We start from the raw sequence: 19876 nt of genomic DNA, 5'->3' as shown, positions 1-19876 counted from the left end.
TTTAAAGTATCCAAACATGTAACACTCCCCTGCTCCATGTTCACACAAAAGAACTAGAGAGACTCGACTTTTCTACATCCCCCAGAAAGGCCAAGGCGATGCCAGGCTGTCAGCCTGTCTTCAGCAAATACCATTCCTGCATCCCGGGGGACTCATTGGGCCTCCCAAGTAATCAATGTTCTCCTCACCATCTGTCAACCTGAATCAAGTGGCCGGTACTGCTTCGCCAAAGAGCTTCCACCTCCTCAGAGAAAGTGCCAGGATGCGTAAGATTTCAGTGTCTTCACGAACTCAATGAGAAGTCACACTCAAGTACTACTGAGAGTAGAAAACGCCCAAGCGAAGTGAATTCCGCTCGTCTAACAGATGGGATGAGTCAAGAGAGAGGTTTCCATTACATCTGCTCATTTCCTAGACTCACGCTCAAACAATATGTGTGCTGGCTTTGCGCAGGGTGTGCTCCACAGAATGTTCTGGTAACAATTAAGGAGGCCTGCGGGCTGGGGTTAATGATGACCGCCCTGCCCACACGGGAAGACCTGGGCTACACTCCTCAGGCAATGTTTGGCTCCTGGTATGCTGGGGGCATCTGCAAAACAGCCCTTCCTGGGAGGACAAGAACACCCTAACTGGCTTAGTAACACTCAGCGGCTCCCACACTGGGGCTCCATGCTTCCTCTTGTCCTCACAGGGAAAGGTGAAAAGGGAATTTTCCTAAGTCCGAGTGCACTGTGACCCATCCAGGAAAAGACATGGCTATTTAAATGGAAGCTCCTTCCAGGTGTCAAACTGGCTAGCTGTTCATCCGCAGTAGGTCTAACTGACCAGAAATATCTACCACTGTCTCTGTCCTCGCCCCAAGAGCAAACCAACCAAGTGGCCAGAAAAGGAAAAAGATGGAGGACAAACCCATGGGCTCTGAGGCGCACGCCCATACGGAGATGTCTATAAACCAGTATGGTTAAGGTGGTGCCCCTACGGCAACACACCTGGAGGTGATTCACAAAACAGAGCACAAGAAGCCAAGGATGGGCACACCTTTAACCCCAACACGAGGAGGCAGAGGCAGATGGACCTCTGTGAAGTCAGGGCCAGCCTGGTCTACATGGTGTTCCAGAATAGTCAGGGCTATGCAGAGAGAATCTGACTCATAAAAGGAGGAGGAAGAAAGGGAAGAAAGACTCAGACCCAGGTTTGATTTCCAGCACCCACAAAGCAGCTGACGACTATCTGTAACTCCAAATCTGTTGGATGCTATGAGTCAGAAAAGTCAGTGTCACACGTAGGTGCTGCACGTTGGTCATGGGCTCGGCAGACTGGCTATGAGTCACAGAACCCCACGTGCCAAACTATGAAGAGGCATTCTATATCATCTTTAAATTTCAGGGGCAGGGGATGCAGAAAAAAAAAAATAGGCCTTGGCGGGCATACTCCGGTACAGTGCTTCTAGAGGAGACTCAGCAATAAAACATCGAATGTCTTTAAAAGAATGCATGCTCTTTGCCCCGGAAATTCCATTTCTAAGACTTCGAGCTAAGGAAACCACTTAGGAGTATACTCGCAATTCTTATCTAGGAGGATACACAGAATTATTTATACCAAAAGCCTAGGAGGGGTCAATGCCCGTTAATAAGGATTGGGCAAATTCATGTTATGACAGGGAATGGAGAATTTTAAATTTGTGACAGAACTGTCTTTGCTGGCTTTGAAATCAGGTGTCACGCTGTGCAAGAAGCCCTCCATACCCAGGCTGCAGGCCAGGGACACGGGTGTGGGTAGTAATAAGGCCTTCACCCCAAAAAGAGGAGCTGAAGAAAGCCGAGACCCTAAAATCCAGGGAAGGGCCCCTGGGCACAGCAAGACTGAAATCTGGCAAAGATCATGCAGTTCCTTGTACCTGGGATGGCAGTGGCCCTCTCCCATTCCTTTAAACATCCAGATTCCCTTCACTGGCCATCTTTTGCCACCTACAGCTAGAATGCAGAGTCATCTTAGAGCCTGTTGTGCATTGCAACGGACAGATCTCTCCTGACGTGCAAACATTAAATGGAAAAAAGAAATCAAAACACTCAGATTTCATGTTAAAAATGTATGTATAGGGGAGGGGACAAAAAAAATGTATGTATAGGGGGCTGGAGAGACGGGTCAGCATTTAAGAGAACTGACTGCTCTTCCAGAGGTCCTGAGTTCAATCCCCAGCAGCCCCATGGTGGCTCACAACCATCTGTAATGGACTTCGATTCCCTCTTCTAGTGTGTCTAAAGACAGCGACAGTGTACTCACATACATAAAACAAATAAATAAATCTTTAAAAATATGTATAGACAAACCTAAGGTGGTATTCTGTCTTTCTCTCTTCCCCTCAGACAGGGTCTCAGTAAATAAGCTGCCCTCAGATTCCCAACCTTCCTGTTTCCGTTTCCAGGGTGCTGTATACGCTGGTGCTACCAGGCACAATCTGTTAGTTGTTTTCTTTTCTTTTTCCCTTCTCCTACATGTTCTGATAAGGTGGAAAATACAGAAGAATGTATCTGCCAATAAGAGGAAATTTCAAAATCTAAGTCCCACTAGATATGAGTGACTGACTTCTGAGTCTCAATGTTGTCAATCTGATTATCAGATAAATGATATAGCAAGAATAATGACTGAAGCTTTATAGTGTCGCTCACCTGCAGAAGTAATTCCTACAAATTCTTATTATACAACGACCAAAAGAAAGAGGGGGGCGGTATACTACCCTAAGGCTTTTGGAAAAGGGGAGCAACCTCAGGGCTTCTCTTTATCCCAACGTGCGAAGAATTCCCTAAATTGTGAGACAGAAATGGACTTGGGCATGCAGGTTGGGAGGGGACTTACAGAAGGCTCTCAGGGAAATAATTTCAATCTGGCAAGTGCAATTAATGCTTGTTAAGTTTGCAGAGACTCTAAGCCAGCACCATACGGAATGGAGAACCCAGGTCAAACCTCTCCTCAGCCTTCCCAGTCCATGGAGAGAGAGCTCCTCAGCCTCCCCTGTCTGTGGAGAGAGAGCTCCTCTGCCTCTCCTGTCTGTGGAGAGTGCGCTCTTTTACTTACATCAAGGTCAACAGATGACTCAGCCCTGACCAATAGTGATCCATGGTATTACAAAAGGCACAGGCAAGCTTTGTCTTACCTAGATTTCTACAGCTGTAATAGAACACCAGACCAAAAACAACTTGGGGAGCCAAGGGGTAGAGCACAGCTTTAGTCAGAGAGGAAGGCAGTCAGGGCTGAAATTCAGGTTGAACCCTGAAGGCAGGCTGATTAGGACTTGCCTCCCCGCAACTCCCAGGCCTTTTCAATCTCCCTTTCTTATGCCACCCAGGGCCACTTGCTGGGATTGGGGGCGAGGTACTCTCCCCAGTAGTCCAGCCCTCCTACATCAACCATTAGTCAAGAGACTGATACACCCTCCGGATACACAGCCAGTCTCATAGAGGCCTCTGCTCGGTTGAGTTTTTCCCACAAATCTAGTTTACGACAAACTAGGACGGCCCCGCAGAGAGTTTTCAAGAACAAACAGGTGGGGGACAGTTAATGGTTAAAACATGGATGGAGCTTCAGGTGTAGCCCAGTGGGCAAGCAAGCCAAAACCAAACAGGACAAACCCGAGCTTCTTAGCCGAAATCAGAGGCTCACAGCGGATCCCCAAGCTGTATACACTTCAAGCATTCCTCCATTTAAAAATGCCTCTTCTTTTTAAGACTCACAATCAGTCAGGTGGGTACAGGACAAGGACCAAATAGAGACAGACACACTTCTGTTAGGTCCGATGGAGCACTCCAAAATGGCAGTTCTGGCCTCACTGTCATCAACTTTAGTATTGTGTTTGACACAGTAAACTGGAAAATTGTTACCCAGCAAGCAAGCCTAAAGGTGTGTTTTTGTTCACCAGGAAACTCTGCCCTTCATCCACCCTAAAGGTCAACTACCCTGGGCAAAGGCACTCGTTCTGGGTCAGTTGAAACAGCTCCATGTAAAATCCGCTGGCTTTCCCACCAGATTCCTCTTCCCCCTGCCCTTCCTCCCAAGTCTTTCGGGTTTGATCTGCAATATGGCATGGCTTACCTAACAGTTTTTAAAATGTACTAAGGTCTGGCTGTTTCCCGGGACAGGGGAGGAGATGCTTATCAGGCTTCCAGGTTCTCCCAGCATCCCTCAGTCCCTACCTGTTACAGGGCGTGGCTGGCAATACCCCGCCCTCTACCCAGAACTTTCCTTCTTCACTATATAATCCAGACACTGGGCAAGCTTCCACTCAGCACTCCCCCTCTCTTTGCCCCGCCCCCTGCCTCTGGCCTTTTCTGTCTCCCAGTCTGGACAGGGACTTCTCTGACCACATGCTGGGAGATCAGCGAACCCTCCCTTTAGGTACTTCTAATTTGGCTTGAATTGATTATTTTGTTGGTGGAGGAAACCTATCATGGGAGTTACAGTTTGGTGGAAAGAACACCTGGCTTTTTACTCAATCCCTCACACAACATTAAAAAAAAATAAACAAACGGAACAGAAAAGATGGATCTGGTGCGGGACTTTGATCCCAACACCCAGGAGACAGAGGCAGGCAGATCTCGACTGTGAATTCAAGGCCAGCCTGGTCTACAAAACAAGTTCCAGGACAGGATTAACACACTGGGAAACCCGGTCTCAAAGAAGGGAAAAAAAAAAAAAAAACCCAACCACACAAAAAACAAAGAACAATTTTTAAAAAGACAGAAATACATCAGTATTCCAGATACTGGGTTTTTCAGTAAGAATAACTTTCCCCTATAAACTGAATTTCCAATGCTTGTGTTCTTTTAACAGCACAGGACTGGGCCTCACATCCAAAACTCGGAGCTTCCAGCACACTTAGCATACAAATAAAACCCTTTACCTAGGGAGTTGAATGGCTGCTTTAATCTTATCTCTGCACTTAGGGTGATGTTAACTGTTTGATGCCAGGGAGTAAATACTCCACATCCCTCCACCCCCCACACAAGGGCTGTTCACAAAACATTTATCAACTGGCCTTCTGGGTGTAGCACTTAAAAAGAAAACACAGAACTCGGAAAAACTGTCCTTACAAAGATGTTTGTCCTTTTCAGCTGAAAACTAAGAAAACCCCAAACCTACTTTCGGCAAAAAGTGTGTCTCTAGTTACAGAGATGTGTACTCCTTAAAAAAAGATGTGCTGGGGGCTGGTGAAATGGCTCTGAGGTTAAGAGGATTGACTGCTCTTCCAGAGGTCCTGAGTTCAACTCCCAGCAACCACATGGTGGCTCACAGTTGTGTGTAATGCATACAATTCCCTCTTCCGGTGTACAGCAGCTACACTGTACTCATATCCATAAAACGAATAATTTTTTTAAAAGATGCACTAGGAAGTTTATTGCTGCAAGTCAGCAAAAGTTTGTAATGAAAAAAAAAATACTGAAGCGGGGGTAACATTCAAACAAAGGGTCGGGCCTTCTTCTTCGTGGGTCTAGTATCTGAAATCCACTGATTAAAACTGTTTTGTCTTGACTTAAAGGCTACCTACCATAGACACCTCCTACTGTGGGACAGCCAGTCTAGATAAAGAAAAAAAAATCTGCTTTTATTTATGCACAGACCAAGTCTCACAGTCCAGCAAACCTCCTGCCTCAGCCTCCTTACTACTGGGCTGTCTCTCCTGAGCCTGCATAGCAAAATCTCTTCCCTCTGCATTCCCATTCTGATTACATCCCAGCATTCCAATGGGCACCACCTTTTAAGCAAAAGCTTGAAGCCAGAGTCAAACTTACTTGGCACACCAGGTATACTTCTGGCCACGAGACGGTCGGTGATTTTCTCCCCTCCCTTTAGGAGGGGTGGGAAACCCAAAGGACTGCCAGGCCTCACTCTTGGGCTCCCAATGGTGGGTGCTGCCTGGCTTGGCCTGGCACTAGACTCTAGAGCAGCGTCCCTCCACCTGTGGGTTGAGACCCCTATGGGTTGCATGAGATATTTATATTACTGATTCGTAATAGTGACAAAACAATCACAGTTACAAAGTAGCAATGAAATAATCTTATGGTTGGGGGTCAGAGCTCCCAGGAACTGTATTAAGGGCTGCAGCATTAACAGGGTTCGGAACCTCTGCTCTAGGAAGTATTCACCAAGCTGACTGACTACCCCAACCCCTCTTCCCTCACAGAGAAAAACTAAAGCCCTGATTGCAAACTCCGGTTTTCTGCATAACCCCTTTCAAAGCACAAAGGCTCAGGATGGGCCTTAAATAATCCTTTTGTTTACTGAGGGTCATTTCCTGCAGTCAGCTCACACCCACGGAGTCGCACCCGACTCCCTGGGAGAGCCAGAGACACGCTCTATAAAAAACAAAACTGAAACTATTGGGAAGCCAACCAGGTGTAAGAAACTCCTCTAACAAAAAGAAACTCCCCCTCCCCGAATTAAGATAATTTAACAAATGAAACAAAATCCACAGGGTTTGTACAGAAAAGACTTGACCAGGGTTCTCTCCACACAGCCCACCAGGGACATGTTTTGGCCTTCGGTGTCACGGTTGGGAAATGGACAGTAGAAAAGATAGGAATCACAACTCCTTCAACAGCAATAGGCGATGCCCCTACAATCCCCTTTTAGTCAAGCAAGGGAGGCAGCTTCCCAAAGCAGCGTAAGAGACTTGTCATGTGCCCCACAGACACAAAGAAAGTGAGATAATAAAACTGACCGGTAGTGACAGGCTGGCCAAGAACTGACTTCTTCAGAATACCTCTGGCTGTGACGTTATCCAACAATGGGTGACAAAGATCCTACTAACCACCCGACCCAGGTCAGATTTGGACACAAAAACAAGGAGGGCCAGCGTTTTCCAGCCCCATTTATCTGCTCATTAACAGATGGCTTCAGTCTGGTGATAAGTAAATGACAAGGGACATTTTTTTAGCCCTGTGATGTTATCCGTTCTGCTTCACAATGAGAAGCAAAAATAGAACAAAAAAAAAAAAATAACTCCCAAGTTTATGAAGACAAGAGGGCGCGGCCTGAGGCTGCTCCAAAGGATCCCTACACGGTGGAACCCAGGTCCTTAGAGTCTGATCCAGCCACCCAAAGCCAGAATGACCCTGAACTTATACCTCTTGGTAGGAAAGAAAAAACAAGGAAGCTAACAGAGCTGGAGGCTAGACTAGGCCAGAGGCTCAGAAGTGGTCAGTCTCATTCCAAGTCAACTCTGAGTAGGTTATAAACATTTAACCCTATGGAGGTCAAAGTCACACCTGTCAAAATGTACCTGCCCCTCCAACAGCCACAGGCCACTGTTAATTTATTCCAGCCACGCCTGCATTTCTGTTTCAGCACAGCTGTGAGTAACTGGACAAAGGGGAAGACATCCTCTTTGTGTGCAAAGGGGCGATCATCTACCAACCAAACAAACTTAGACTCAAAGGTGTGAAATGATACTGTGTTCCAGATGTAATTTAAGAGAGAGGAGGGGATCAGAAATATTCACCTCAAAGAAAGACAGAAACAATTAAGACTTACCTGAACCTGGCAGAGTTTGCTCAGGTCTTGAATCCCAGCAATCAGGAGGCCGAGGCAAGTGGCTCTCTGAGTTCAAGGTTAGCCTGTTCTACATATCAAGTTTCAGAACAGCCAGAGCTACACACAAAATAGAAACACTGCCTCAAAAAGGGGGGGGGGGGAGGAAGAAGGAGGAGGAAGAGGAGGAGGACGAGGAGGAGGACGAAGAGTAGAAGGAGGAGAAGAAGAAAAAGAAAGAAAGGGAAAATAAAACAATCCAGAATGGCTAATCAGGTTTTCACAGTGTGACTCATTACAGATGTCAGTCTTTGAAAGGTAAGTTTGTATACTTTTCACAAGCAACAATGTATTGGACGGTTCTGGAGTTGCTGGGGGAGTGGGGGCTGCTTGTTTTTGTTTGTTTTAAGAAAGATCGGGGCTGGAGAGCTGGCTCAGCGGTTAAGAGCACTAGCTACTTATTCCAGGGGTCCTGAGTTCAATTCCCAGCAACCACATGGAAGCTCACAACTATCTACAGTGGAATCTGTTGCCCCCTTCTGGTGGGCAAGTGTACATGCAGGCAGAAATCTGTCTACACAATAAATCAATCTTTAAAAAAGAAGAGAAAGAAATATTAAATAACACAGGAAGTTTCTGCTGCCAGAGTCCCAGAGGTACATGGCCAGCAAGTGCAACAGTCACACAGTGTTGAGGGTTGCCACCTGGAAAGTAAGCGGATGTGACATGAATGGATGAGGACAGCGGCAGAAGCATGGGCCACTCGAACCTGTAGGCGACAGGTGTTTTTGGATGACGACAGAACTGGGACTAAGACGAATGACAAGGTCAGGGTCAATCTGTAACATACAGAATGGCTGACACAAAGTTCCAGAGGCACAGGGGACCCAATGAAGACCCTACCTACTAAAGCACTACAAATGCAGCTAGGATTCCCAGCCGATGGGTCAGAGGTTCAGCAGGAACCAGCCTCACGAACCTCGGTGGCACTGGACATTTTTAAGCTCCAACCCACCAGCTGTAAAAACCTCGGAACCAATTAATTTCTCAGTACCCCTCAGTTTTCTCAACCCTAAACGTGGCCCAAGAGTTCGCTCCCTTTTTTAATGAGTATTGTTGAGCGCTGAGCAGGTGGGGGGCGGGGAACAGAACATTAGCACCCTCCCAGCACAAACACACAGCCATACACACACAGACCCACTCACGAAATCCAGCTGTCATCTCATCGGGTGGGGAGATAGGTCAAGGGTAGCCTTGGCTACAAAGTGAGCTAAAGGCCATCCTAGTCCATTACGAGCCCAGCATCTTATGAGAGGGAGTGAGGCACTTTGGACTAGGCAAATGCTAACCAGCCAGCATGGAAAAACCACAAGTCCTTTTTCCTTTTTTTTAATTTCTTTTTTTTTTTTTAAACTATGTAGAAGGGGGCTGGAGAGATGGCTCAGTGGTCAAGAGCACTGACTGTTCTTCTAGAGGTCCTGAGTTCAATTCCCAACAAACACATGGTGGCTCACAACCATCTGTAAAGGGATCTGATACCCTCTTCTGGTGTGAGTGAAGACAGCTACAGTGTACTTACATAAAATAAATACATCTTAAAGAAAACAAAAAACAAAAAAAAACTATGTAACCCTGGCTATCTTGGAACTTGCTTCATAGACCAGGCTGGCAGCCTAGAACTCATAGAGATCTGCCTTCTTCTGTCTCCCTAGTGCTGGCATTAAAAGCTTTCACTACCACTGCTCTCGGGTTTTCTCCACGTCTTTATATTAACACTGAAAAAGGAATCCCTACCCCTAGGAGCGAGACTCTGTAGGTCATTACTGGAAAAGCACAAATGGAGAGGGTTAACTGTAAAGCAAGAGTGGTCCCTAATCACCCAGGATCCAAGGGCAGGTGTGTGTGTTTTTTTGGGGGGGTCCCCCTCTTGCTCCCCCATCACACAACTCTTCTTGGAGCATTCTGGAATGATATTACATACAAAAACGGGCCTTTTGGAAACTCACGCCTCCTGTCTTGCAAATCGCACATGCTGGGTAAGGTAATTACACCTCCGTAGCACTTCCCCTCCGAGCACAAAGGAAATTCTGCTATTTCGGTAATAAGATCACACTTTGAGCTTGTCCCCTAGTCCCTGGCGGCCTCAAGTATGCAGCCTAGAGGTGGCAAAGAGGAATTTTCACAAAAAACAAGATCCTGGGGAGTCAAGAAGAAGAAAATCATCTGTAGGATTCTCCTGGGATAGTACTGGCCACTGGCCAGCATCTTCTACCTAGGGACATAAAGGAATCTGGGGAATGCTATGACCTCTTGTCATTAACATCACTTGGGTAAATAAGGAACTCACTGAAGGTGTTTGAAGGGTTGAGGAGATGTTTGGTACCTGGCTAATTCCAAGATGCTCAGATTCCTCCTACCTGTCCCAAGAGCTGACAGGATTACACTAGGCTGCCTAAGAACTTCTTTTGCCTTTTAAATTGGTGCAACAATACAGGTCGGCTCGCTGGCCTCTCTTCCTGGTCTGTCCTGCATTTGTTCCTACCATTTCCTCCTCCTCTTTGCAGTTCATTAACATAGATCCTAACCGGATTAGTACCTTGCAAGAAATGCAGCTACATGTTGTGGCTGTGTCCTTTCCTTCCCAGGACCTAGATGGGTACTGAACAAGAAAGACAGCAGCGAGCCCACAGCAAAGCAGTAATGAAAATAAGACCCATAGAGCATAGGGCCTCGAGTAGGCAGCCCACGGCTCAGCGTCTTCTTTTTTAACCTCTGATAAAAAGAGAAAGAAAATTCAAGCTTCCCTAGATTTTACATAGGATAGCCTAGCCTTCAACAAAAGAAAACTGCAAGTCTGGGAGCTGATGACAAATTTAGGGAAAAGGCAAATTCCTCGGACTTTGATGAAAGCCACACCAAAAAATAAATAAATAAATAAAATAAAATAAACCCACCATGAGAAATACTATATATACCTAGATATTTCTGACTCCTGCCCTCCCCCACCCCCAGCGGACAAAGATAGTAAATACTATTATAACCAGGCAGTTTCTAAGTAATACATCCTTATGTATTAAAATTAGTCTCTTTCCCTGAGAACTTTCAATGTTTCCCCTCTGTCCCCAGAAGCCTTTTCTCTTTCCTTGCTTTTTGCCACAAGGTTTCCCAGGGATTGGAATTCTATTTTCTGGACACTCATTCACGTGGTCCACATTACGCAGATACATGCAAACTGTTCTTAAAAAAAACTTATTTTTGTCGGGGTTGGGGATTTAGCTCAGTGGTAGAGCGCTTGCCTAGCAAGCGCAAGGCCCTGGGTTCGGTCCCCAGCTCCGGAAAAAAACAAAACAAAACAAAAACCTTATTATAACATCTGGCCCATCCCGTGCACCCCAAACCCAGCACCACTTGCTCCTTGCTGCCTGGCCTACTTTTACTTCGACAAGCCACCATTTATCTGGTCATCCAAAGGAGAGCCCAAGAGGTGTTGGCGTCGACCCATCAAGCACACTTCAGTCGTGGATTCTAGCAGCCAGGGCCTCGCTAATTCTTCTGATGCTGGCTGTGCGATGTGTCCTGTCCCACTGGAACAAGATGCTGCTCTGTGCGATGCGACACTCCTAGCTCTGTAGTTTCCTAGCTCAGAAAGCAACTGCCATATCCTTCTGGCCAACGCCCCCTTCTCCTGTTCCCTCTAAACAGCCTCCTCTTTCCTGTCTGGCTTTGCTCACTGCTCCCCAAAAGGAGCCTTGAATATCCACACAGAATCCCTGCCCGTTGTCCTCCCACCGGCCCAATCTCAATCTTCCTCACAGATCAAAGTCTTCAGAAGTAGCTGAATCGCTGACTCTTCGCGTTCTCTGGCAAAGCTCCACGACCTTATCCAGAGTAGGCTTGCTTCTGGTTCAAGCCACATCGACTTTCAGGGCATGCCTTATTAAACCTGTTAAGTTGTGCGTGACTGCCCCTCCATGAAACTGAGCAACTGGGCCTGGAAGGTGGCCCACACCTTTAATGTCATCATTAAGGAGGCAGAGGTAGGCGGATCTTTGAGTTTGAGGCCAGCCTGGTCTACAGAGCGAGTTCTAGGACAGCCAGGGCTACACAGAGAAACCCTGTTTCTAAAAACAAAAACAAAAGAGGAGCAAAAGCCTCTCCGAGATCCTGGCACCCCTCCAGGGTCTACACCTGAAGGGCCTAATCGGTTAGCCAAATGTCACTGTCACACTGCCTCAGTTGCCTACCCATAAAACGAACAGCAAAACACTTATCTGGATACACCTATAATCCCAGCACTCAAGAGGTTAACATAGGAGAGGACACTGTATGCCAAGACAGACTGGACTAAATAGTAAGACTGTCTCCAACACACAAGCACGAAGGAAAAACAAACAAACAAAACCCTACATTAGCTTCTGAGGATTAAAAAAAATGGTTGTAGGTGGCCCAGTGCTTAACCTGGCACACAGAGAAAACTAAGCCAAGAGTCAGGGATTGGCCAGGCATACTGGATTGTGCTTTAATCACAGCACTTAGGCAGGGGCAGAGGGAGGTGGCCAGCCTGGTCTCCACGACAAGTTCCAGGGCAGCCAAGGCTACCACAATGAGACACCCTGTTTCTCTACACAAATTAAGTATTAGTGATTAGTATTTCTGAAATTTTCGTAGGCTAAAGGATCCCAATAGCTCTGTTCTGCAAACTGGGGCCACTTTATTCTCAGGAGCTCAAGCAGACGTCCTTCAGCTTCAAGCTCCAGGTTACATCAAGAAGCATCCCTCACCTCCTCCAATATATACACATGCTCGTGCACGCACACACAGTGCACATTAAAGATAGAGATGTGAGAGTGCAAGGTTGTACGCAAGTTATCCCTCATAGAAGCTCATCTTCATCAGGGGCCGGCACAGGCAAGGCTCAAGGCCTGGTCCTGCCCCGGCTCCCCGTCCACTGAACTATGCGTCCACTTTTGCTCCAGCCGTTGAGTTCATTCTCCTCATTCTTTCCTAAGGTTTTTCTTTGCCCAAAGCAAGCACTGTTCAAGAGGAACACTGGCGTTCCCTTTCCACTGCCCCCCAGGCAGACACTAAGGTGCCAAATGAAACTGAATGCAAACATTCCAAAGTGCCTGTCACACAGAGCAGGCTTGTTGGGGGCTGGGGGTCCCTGCTCTTCCACTGAGCTAAGGCTTCTACCCAGAAGCCCCTAACCAGAAGGTCAGAAAGGAGTTCCCCAGGAGAACCCGAATTCGATTAGTCAGAGCCCAGTAGCTCTAGGGAAGGATTAGAACCATCAAGCACCACAGGTGAGAAAGAGCATTCTCTAATATGTGGGCTCATAACCTTTTGAAATTGCTAACAGGAAAAGGCTCTCAATATTAAGCAGGTAGCTGGCCATGTAGTTTTCCAAATTCTGCATACACCTATAAGGATTATGTGTGTGCAGGACAGTGGGACTGGAGTACGGAAGTGTGACTGTGAAGAGAGTCCTGTTCGGTGGCATCCGTCTCTTCTGCAGAACTGTGTGACAGAGATGATGATGACCTAGAAGCTAAGCAGAGATAACAAAGAACTTCTTGGGGCAATAACACCTCCATGTATGTGGGTGGTGGGCACAGAGAGAGAGGTTACAGCTTGAATCCTGCTCAGCCTGGGGCCAGAACAGAGGAACCAAACAGTCGGTTCGCAGAACACAGGGACAGACTGGTACAATGCCGACTGTCGAGTGTGGACTTTTGTTCTGTGCAGATCAGAGCTGTGCAGAAGGAAGGATCTGGGATAACGTGAGACGCAACGAATGGCACTGCGTTGGATTGAGAAAGGATGTTAGACAGTGGGAGCAGCTGAGGAACACTAAATGGTTTGGGATACACCAAGGAGATGAATCTTGTGAGGAAGAGCCGGAGGAGAAACAGAACAGACCTGCCCAAGCCAGATCCGACCAACCTGACCTCGTTAACCCTGCATGGATCACAAAGGAAATAAACAAAACCTTCAAGGCACTGCTCCACTTGTCCACACAGCCGTTACAGAAACCCACGAGGGTCTGTATGCGACTCACCGATTACACAGGTTTTATTTACATCGGGTTTCATGTACGAGTTAAAGAACTGTTTTGGAGGGAGGAAAGGGAAGACGGAATTGAGGTGATATATATAAATATTTTATATATATATATATATGTGTATATATATATATATATATATATGTGTATATATATATATATATATATAAAGATATAAAGTTCTACAGAACATACCCCTCTGAGGGCCGCATAACATTTCCTATAAAGTCATTTAATTTACTTGGCAAAGTCCCGTTTGTTAAACAGTTTCTGTGAATTTTCACAATCATCATTCTGCAATAATCACCTCTAAAAGAGATCTTTAGGGCTGGAGAGATGGCTCAGTGGCTAAGAGCACTGACTGCACATCCAGAGGTCCTGAGTTCAATTCCCAGCAACCACATGGTGGCTCACAGCCATCTGTAATGGGATCTGATGCCCTCTCTTCTGGTGTATCTGAAGACAGCTACAGCGTACTTATAATAAATAAATAAATAAATAAATCTTAAAAAGACAGATCTTTAGTACACCTGTTCCCTCAAATTCTTAACAATGCAGGCACTAAACCAAAGGGCAAGAACCTATTTTGATGCCTCCTGCCAAAACCCCTCAGAGCCACAGCCCTAATTTCTATCACTGTTAATCACGTTCCCAGTTTATCACCCCAGCTCTAAACACTAAATCCGGCAGAAAACAGGATCCTTCACAGTCTGAGACAGTGTCTCCAAAGAAGCGTCTACCTCAACCAAACGGCAAACAGGGAGAGCACAACAGGGACGCACCAGGTGCTCAGAGAAACTGGAAAACCACACTTTGGCAAAGTAGCCACACTGTCAGTGCTCTCGGGACACCCTTCTCAGAACGAGGTCACATTTCCAAAATCCAAATCACTGTTACCAAGTTCTATGCCATGACTGAAACACGTTGACTGTATTAAGATTCGGTGTGCAACAATAGGTCAAAGTGTACCAAACTACCCTGGCTGGAACCTTCCGGAAGCCATGTCAAGGAATCTTAATGTTCAACGAGATCCTGAGGCAACCGCACCACTGACACTGAGCGTTCTCTATGCTAATTATCAAAACAAAAAAACAAAACAAAACAAAAAACCCTACAGCCCCAGTGAAAATACTGAAGACCTGAGGTAAAATTCATGACCCTCGTACGATCTGATTTGAGGCCATTCCTGCCAGACATCCCAATCACAGTTGCTACGCTGCCACCTCTTGCTTCTCTTAGTTAGACCCTAGACTGCTTTCCCAGAACCGAGATGCTAAACTGCTTCAACAGAAGGTGATCCACCTAAAAAGTACCCAACGACATGAATGAATCTAAAAATACAACCAAATGACACTCCCCGCCCCTCAAAACACTCACTCACCCATAGGTTCTGTAACACACAAAGTCCCACTATGTTTGAATACATTAAAACCTACTAATGATGGTTAAATTGCTACAAATTATGAGTTTAGTAGCTACATACTTATTAACTAATAAAATCTGATCATACAATTGGAGACACATTATAAGAACTTAAAAAAAAAAAAAAAAAAGACTTTTTGAGGCCATATCTCACTCTGGAGCCCTAACTGGGAAAGAACTTGCTAAGTAGACCAGGCTGGCCTCAGACTCAGAGACTGCCTGGCTCTCTCACAAAGTGAAGGCCATCACCATACCGGACTACTAAGAACTTTTGTTTTGGGCTGGGGATTTAGCTCAGTGGTAGAGTACTTGCCTAGCAAGCACAAGGCCCTGGGTTCGGTCCCCAGCTCCAAAAAAAAGAAAAGAAAAAAAAAAAAAAAAGAACTTTTGTTTTAAACCAGAGAGAGCCTTGCCATGTGCAAAGACTCGCTTCTGAACTTCCCATCTTCCTGCCAGAATTACTTTCTTAGTTGTAAAAATAATATAAGAATAACCCAATGCCCTGCACATACAAACAAACCCCTTGCAATCCTCAGATCCCAGAAAGATTGACAATTGGTTGCCTTTGCAGAAAAGCTTGCAGAAGAGCACACACAACACACTAGAGAGCCAGATGTTTTATCTCTGACACAGCTGCAAAGTCTTAAAATCACTCTCCTCTGTTTTAAGAGCCATACAAGGCTGCACACTCTCAAAACCTTTTCAATCACAGAAAAGACGAGGAAGGGGTTGGGGATTTAGCTCAGTGGTAGAGCGCTTGCCTAGCAAGCACAAGGCCCTGGGTTCGGTCCCCAGCTCCGAAAAAAAGAGAGGGAAAAAAAAAAAGAATGTTCCTAAGTCCTAGATTTTTAATTCTGCACATAACTGTATCTTCATGAGCATATCAGTGTCATTACTGCAAAGAAAGCTAGCAGAGGCTTAGGGGTAAAACGTGCTGATTGAGAAGAGGAACTGGTTTCAAACAGAGGAGGGAAACAAAGCCTTGAATTCTCCAATGTAGGAGAAAGTCTAAACCCAACGTCATCTAGGAGAGCAACCGTTTTCTCTTATTGATAGTTGGATTCACTTTTCAAACTCGGTTCAGTGGCCACCAGAAATTATAAGCATATATCCCTTCTCTTTTCTTCATGTACATATGTATACATTGTGTGTGTGTGTGTGTGTGTGTGTGTGTGTGTGTGTGTGTGCGCGCTCTATTTACTAGAGTCCACTCCAAGGCTCTCCAATGTGTTGGAACAGTTTGCTGATCCACTGGGTGGGCAGGGAATGGGTCCAGTGCTGTGGTTTTCTATAATGACAAGCACATTAATGGGACTCACCAAATACTCTATTTGTTTTACTTGTGGCTTTCAGGGTCATGGAGGGGGAGGGGTAGGAATTTCTCAAAAACCAAGTATACACAGAGAGCAGAGAATTATGATAAAATTACCTGGATCACTCAGACCAATTTTCTTTCCCTGTATTTCTATTATGCTACCTAGCCAGGTGTGGTGATAAATGCCCTTAATCCTAGCACTCTTAGGCCGGAAGGCAATTTCAAAGCCTGACTGGGAGACCCTACTTATAATCAAAATGTATAAAATAGTCAGAGTGTGTGCCTGGTGTGCCTATGGGCCTGGGTTCACTGGAAACAAAGGTCAAGTAACTAAAGGTCACTTATGACAGTGTCTGTAATTTACACATTTTTACACACTCCCACCAGCACACAATCAAAGCTCTGAAATCTTCCTGCTAGGTCATATTTCTCCAAGAATGAGTGTGTACCAGGAAAGAGTTAACACCTACCAGAATCACATGCTGCTCCTACCTGACTGGGAACACAGGGCAACAAGGTAAATAAGGCAGAAGATTGCACTAGCCCAGCCCAGCCCGGCCTTTACTTACTAGATGAGATCACCAGGAATAGAGGACCTTAGTGCGGCCAGCATTTTCAGCTGAGATGGATCAAGAGTAAAATCTGATTTGCCATAATTTTAAGTCCAGTGGGTATGGGACTTGGAGACAAATCTAATGTTCTGTACCAAAACTTTGAAAACAAACAAACAAAACAAAACAAAAACCAAAAAACAAAACTATGGGGCTCTGTTATCTCCCAAAAATCATTTTCAAAGGACCAAATTGTGTTTTTCTTGTTGGTAGGATTTTTTTTCCCAGTTCCAACTTTTCTGAGCCAGATAAAGGAAAAAAAGATGGTTTCCTAGGACTATCTTTTAGCAGGCTAAAGGTATTACTGATCATAAATGAGCTACCTTCTGCTAATTTAAAAAAAAAAAAAAACAAAAACAAAACTAAACACCAGCAATTTCTTTAACAGTTTAACTGGTCAGGAAATAAACGGAAAAACAGCCGGAACTTGCTGCCGGCCCCTGCTTTGTTATAAAACAGCATACGCGAAACTTTCCGAAGCAGTATTTGCTGATAAAATAGGTAATTTCTTCAGGTGGAGATGCGATTTTCAGCTAGCCCATTCATTTAGGGCGCACCACCTCCCAAGTGTGGTATGCTCTATTTTGCACTGATTCGCATACGTTTAATCTCTCCTGTCTTCCCCGTTTAAACAGTTCCCATTTTACCAGTGGATAGTTCCCGCGGGTCAGGGAGTTGGGTGGATGGATGAACTCTTTCAATGTTTGGTTTCACTCTCGGTCTAAGTTTGCACAAGTGTCTAAATACTGTCACCATGCTAACTGCTTTGGACGTCAGTTCGGGTCGCTTTCATCCTCTTTATTAGGATGTAAATTACCTCTAAGAACACTTTTTACATTAGAGTGGGATGGGCAGTCTCCGCTTCTGCACTCAATTCTGGGAGACCTTAAAAAAAGATAAACACAATTTCTTGGACTCCAGATAACCCACTAGCAGGAGTGAAGTCGAGACAGGATATCACAAAACCGACAAAATTCACGAGCCCCCACGTACACACCGGCGTTCTCAGTGAGAAACGCACCACAGCTGCAAATTGTTTTCTATCATCATTCCGAGTGTGCCACATAAAGTTGTGGGTTTTTTTTTCCCCTATTAAAAAAACACCCCCCACGCACCTTTGCTTTGGTGAACCCAAAGCTTTTAGTCCTTGTTATTCTACCCCCACCACCACATTCGACATCTCCCAGGTTCGGCGGGGGTCTCGGACTCCTCGCAGAAGAATGTGGCTGATGAGTTATCTATTAATCCAAAATGTCTCAGCTAAGAAGATATTTCACCCAGAACTTTTAACACGGAAAGGAAGGGAGGGAGGAAGGGAGGGAGGGAGGAAGGGAGGGAGGGAGGGGAGGGAGCTGGGGTCGGAAGTATCTTTTACCGAGAACTTTCCCAGAGTTTCTAGCTTCACCCTACCTCCCTCCCTCCTTCCCAATTTCCAGCCGCAAGGCGCAGAACCCAAGTCCTGACCCTCCCTGGTCCCAATCATCTGAGGTCACCCGGGAGTCAGCTCTCGATTCCGCTTTCAACATCCCGGGTAGACAAAGCTGAGCATTCTACTTACAAAAGTCTCGGGAAAGTCCTCAAAACTTATGCAATCATGGGAGGCACGCGGACGCGCGTGGACTCAGCCGGGAGCCCTCGGGACGCCGCGTCCCGTGGTACAACCACCCCCCCCGCCCGTGCGCCCCGCACCCCCCAACCAGTCCCCCTCCGTACCTCCTCCTCCTGAAGGTTGGCCTCGCTCGGGGTGTTCTCCTTCTCGGCTTTGCCGCCGCCGTTCATCTTCCCGGTCCTTCGTCGCCGCGCGGGGCTGGGGCGCGGGGCTGGAGGCGAGGGCGCGCTCGCCCGCTGCTACCTTCCCCCCGGGGCGGGCTGCGGGGCTGGAGCCGGGCGGCACAGCGGAGAGCGGAGTCGGGCGGGGACCTCCGAGAGGCCGGGCGAGCCCGGGAGTCGGGACGCGGCCGAGGCGGAGGAGGCGAGGCGGCGGGCGCGGTTAGGACCGGAGCGGCCGAGGGCGCGCAGCTGGCAGGCTCTGGGCAGCGGGGCCGCACGCAGCGCGCTTTCTCTCGCCTTTCTCCCTCCTCCCCTCCCCTCCCAGCCCTCCCCTCCTCCCTCCGCCCTCCCTGGACGTGCGCAGCCAGCCGCAGCCCAGAGGGACACGGCTCCGGACGGCGAAGCCCCCCGCGGGAGGAGGGGCGCGGGGCGGAGCGGTCGACCCCAGTATTGGGCTGGGTTGGGAGGGGGGGGTCACCGGGGTCAGGAGGCCGCAGGGACGGCAGGAGGAAGGGTCTGGACCGCCCCCTCTCTCTGCAACCCCTGGGACCTAGGCGTCCGGGCAGACCAGCGGTGGTTGGCGGCTTGAGGAGGGGACTGGGGCGTGGGGGGCAAGCCTTTTGCGGGGGCGCATGGACTGGAGCGCACTACTTTTGTTTGCTGGCTTTTCACGACGGATGTGCACCCAAACCCACCCTCCTTGGTAGTACCCGACAAGACTCGGTTCTTCCCGGGCCGAAAAGTGACGGACACGTGGGACAGCCCACCACCGAGCCTCGCTTTTGCAGGAGACCGCTTGCCACCCCACTGAGGGTGCCGGAGTCCAGCGAAGCCTCCCCCGCCCCCCCCCCAACCTCGGCCGCTATCGCTCTCTAGGCTTCCGGCCGCCCCTGTTCAGACTCGCACAGCCGGCACCAGACTGTTCTGGAATCGTTTTGTTTACTTCACTCTTCGGGGAGCCCCTTCCTGGAATACAAAACTGCGTCCTGTTTATCTTTTTCACTCTGCCACAACTTAAGTAGGCTACCTGGAGTGTAGTTCTGGAGCGTAGTAGGTCCTCAATATGTACTTGTTAACTGAAAATCCCTCACAGCCCCTCAAAGGTCAGGACATTTACCTCTGGAGAAGCAAAACAATTATCCAACACTGGATGACCACATAGATCCATTTCCT

At 47.2% G+C, this 19876-nt stretch overlaps 2 protein-coding genes across 6 annotated transcripts in view; both read right to left on the bottom strand.

Annotated features, from left to right (window-relative positions):
* Positions 1 to 18964, bottom strand: part of Rbpms (RNA binding protein, mRNA processing factor) — a 154894-nt gene extending 135930 nt beyond the window's left edge. For all 6 annotated transcript variants that reach the window (XR_015639525.1, XR_015639526.1, XM_087588981.1 and 3 more), the window contains 1 exon segment: positions 18647 to 18964. Coding sequence is in view for 4 of the 6 variants with exons in the window: in XM_087588981.1 (XP_087445107.1) it covers positions 18647 to 18712 (66 nt within the window). In the remaining 2 variants the exon portion in view is untranslated.
* Erich1 (glutamate-rich 1) overlaps positions 1 to 19876 on the bottom strand; it is a gene marked incomplete at its 5' end in the record, with an annotated part of 52793804 nt that overhangs the window by 17286043 nt on the left and 35487885 nt on the right.

Source organism: Rattus norvegicus, chromosome 16 (genome assembly GCF_021556685.1).
Source record: "Rattus norvegicus strain SHRSP/BbbUtx chromosome 16, alternate assembly SHRSP_T2T, whole genome shotgun sequence".
Taxonomy (NCBI): Eukaryota; Metazoa; Chordata; class Mammalia; order Rodentia; family Muridae; genus Rattus; species Rattus norvegicus.
This window is presented reverse-complemented; position numbering and strand designations above follow the sequence as displayed.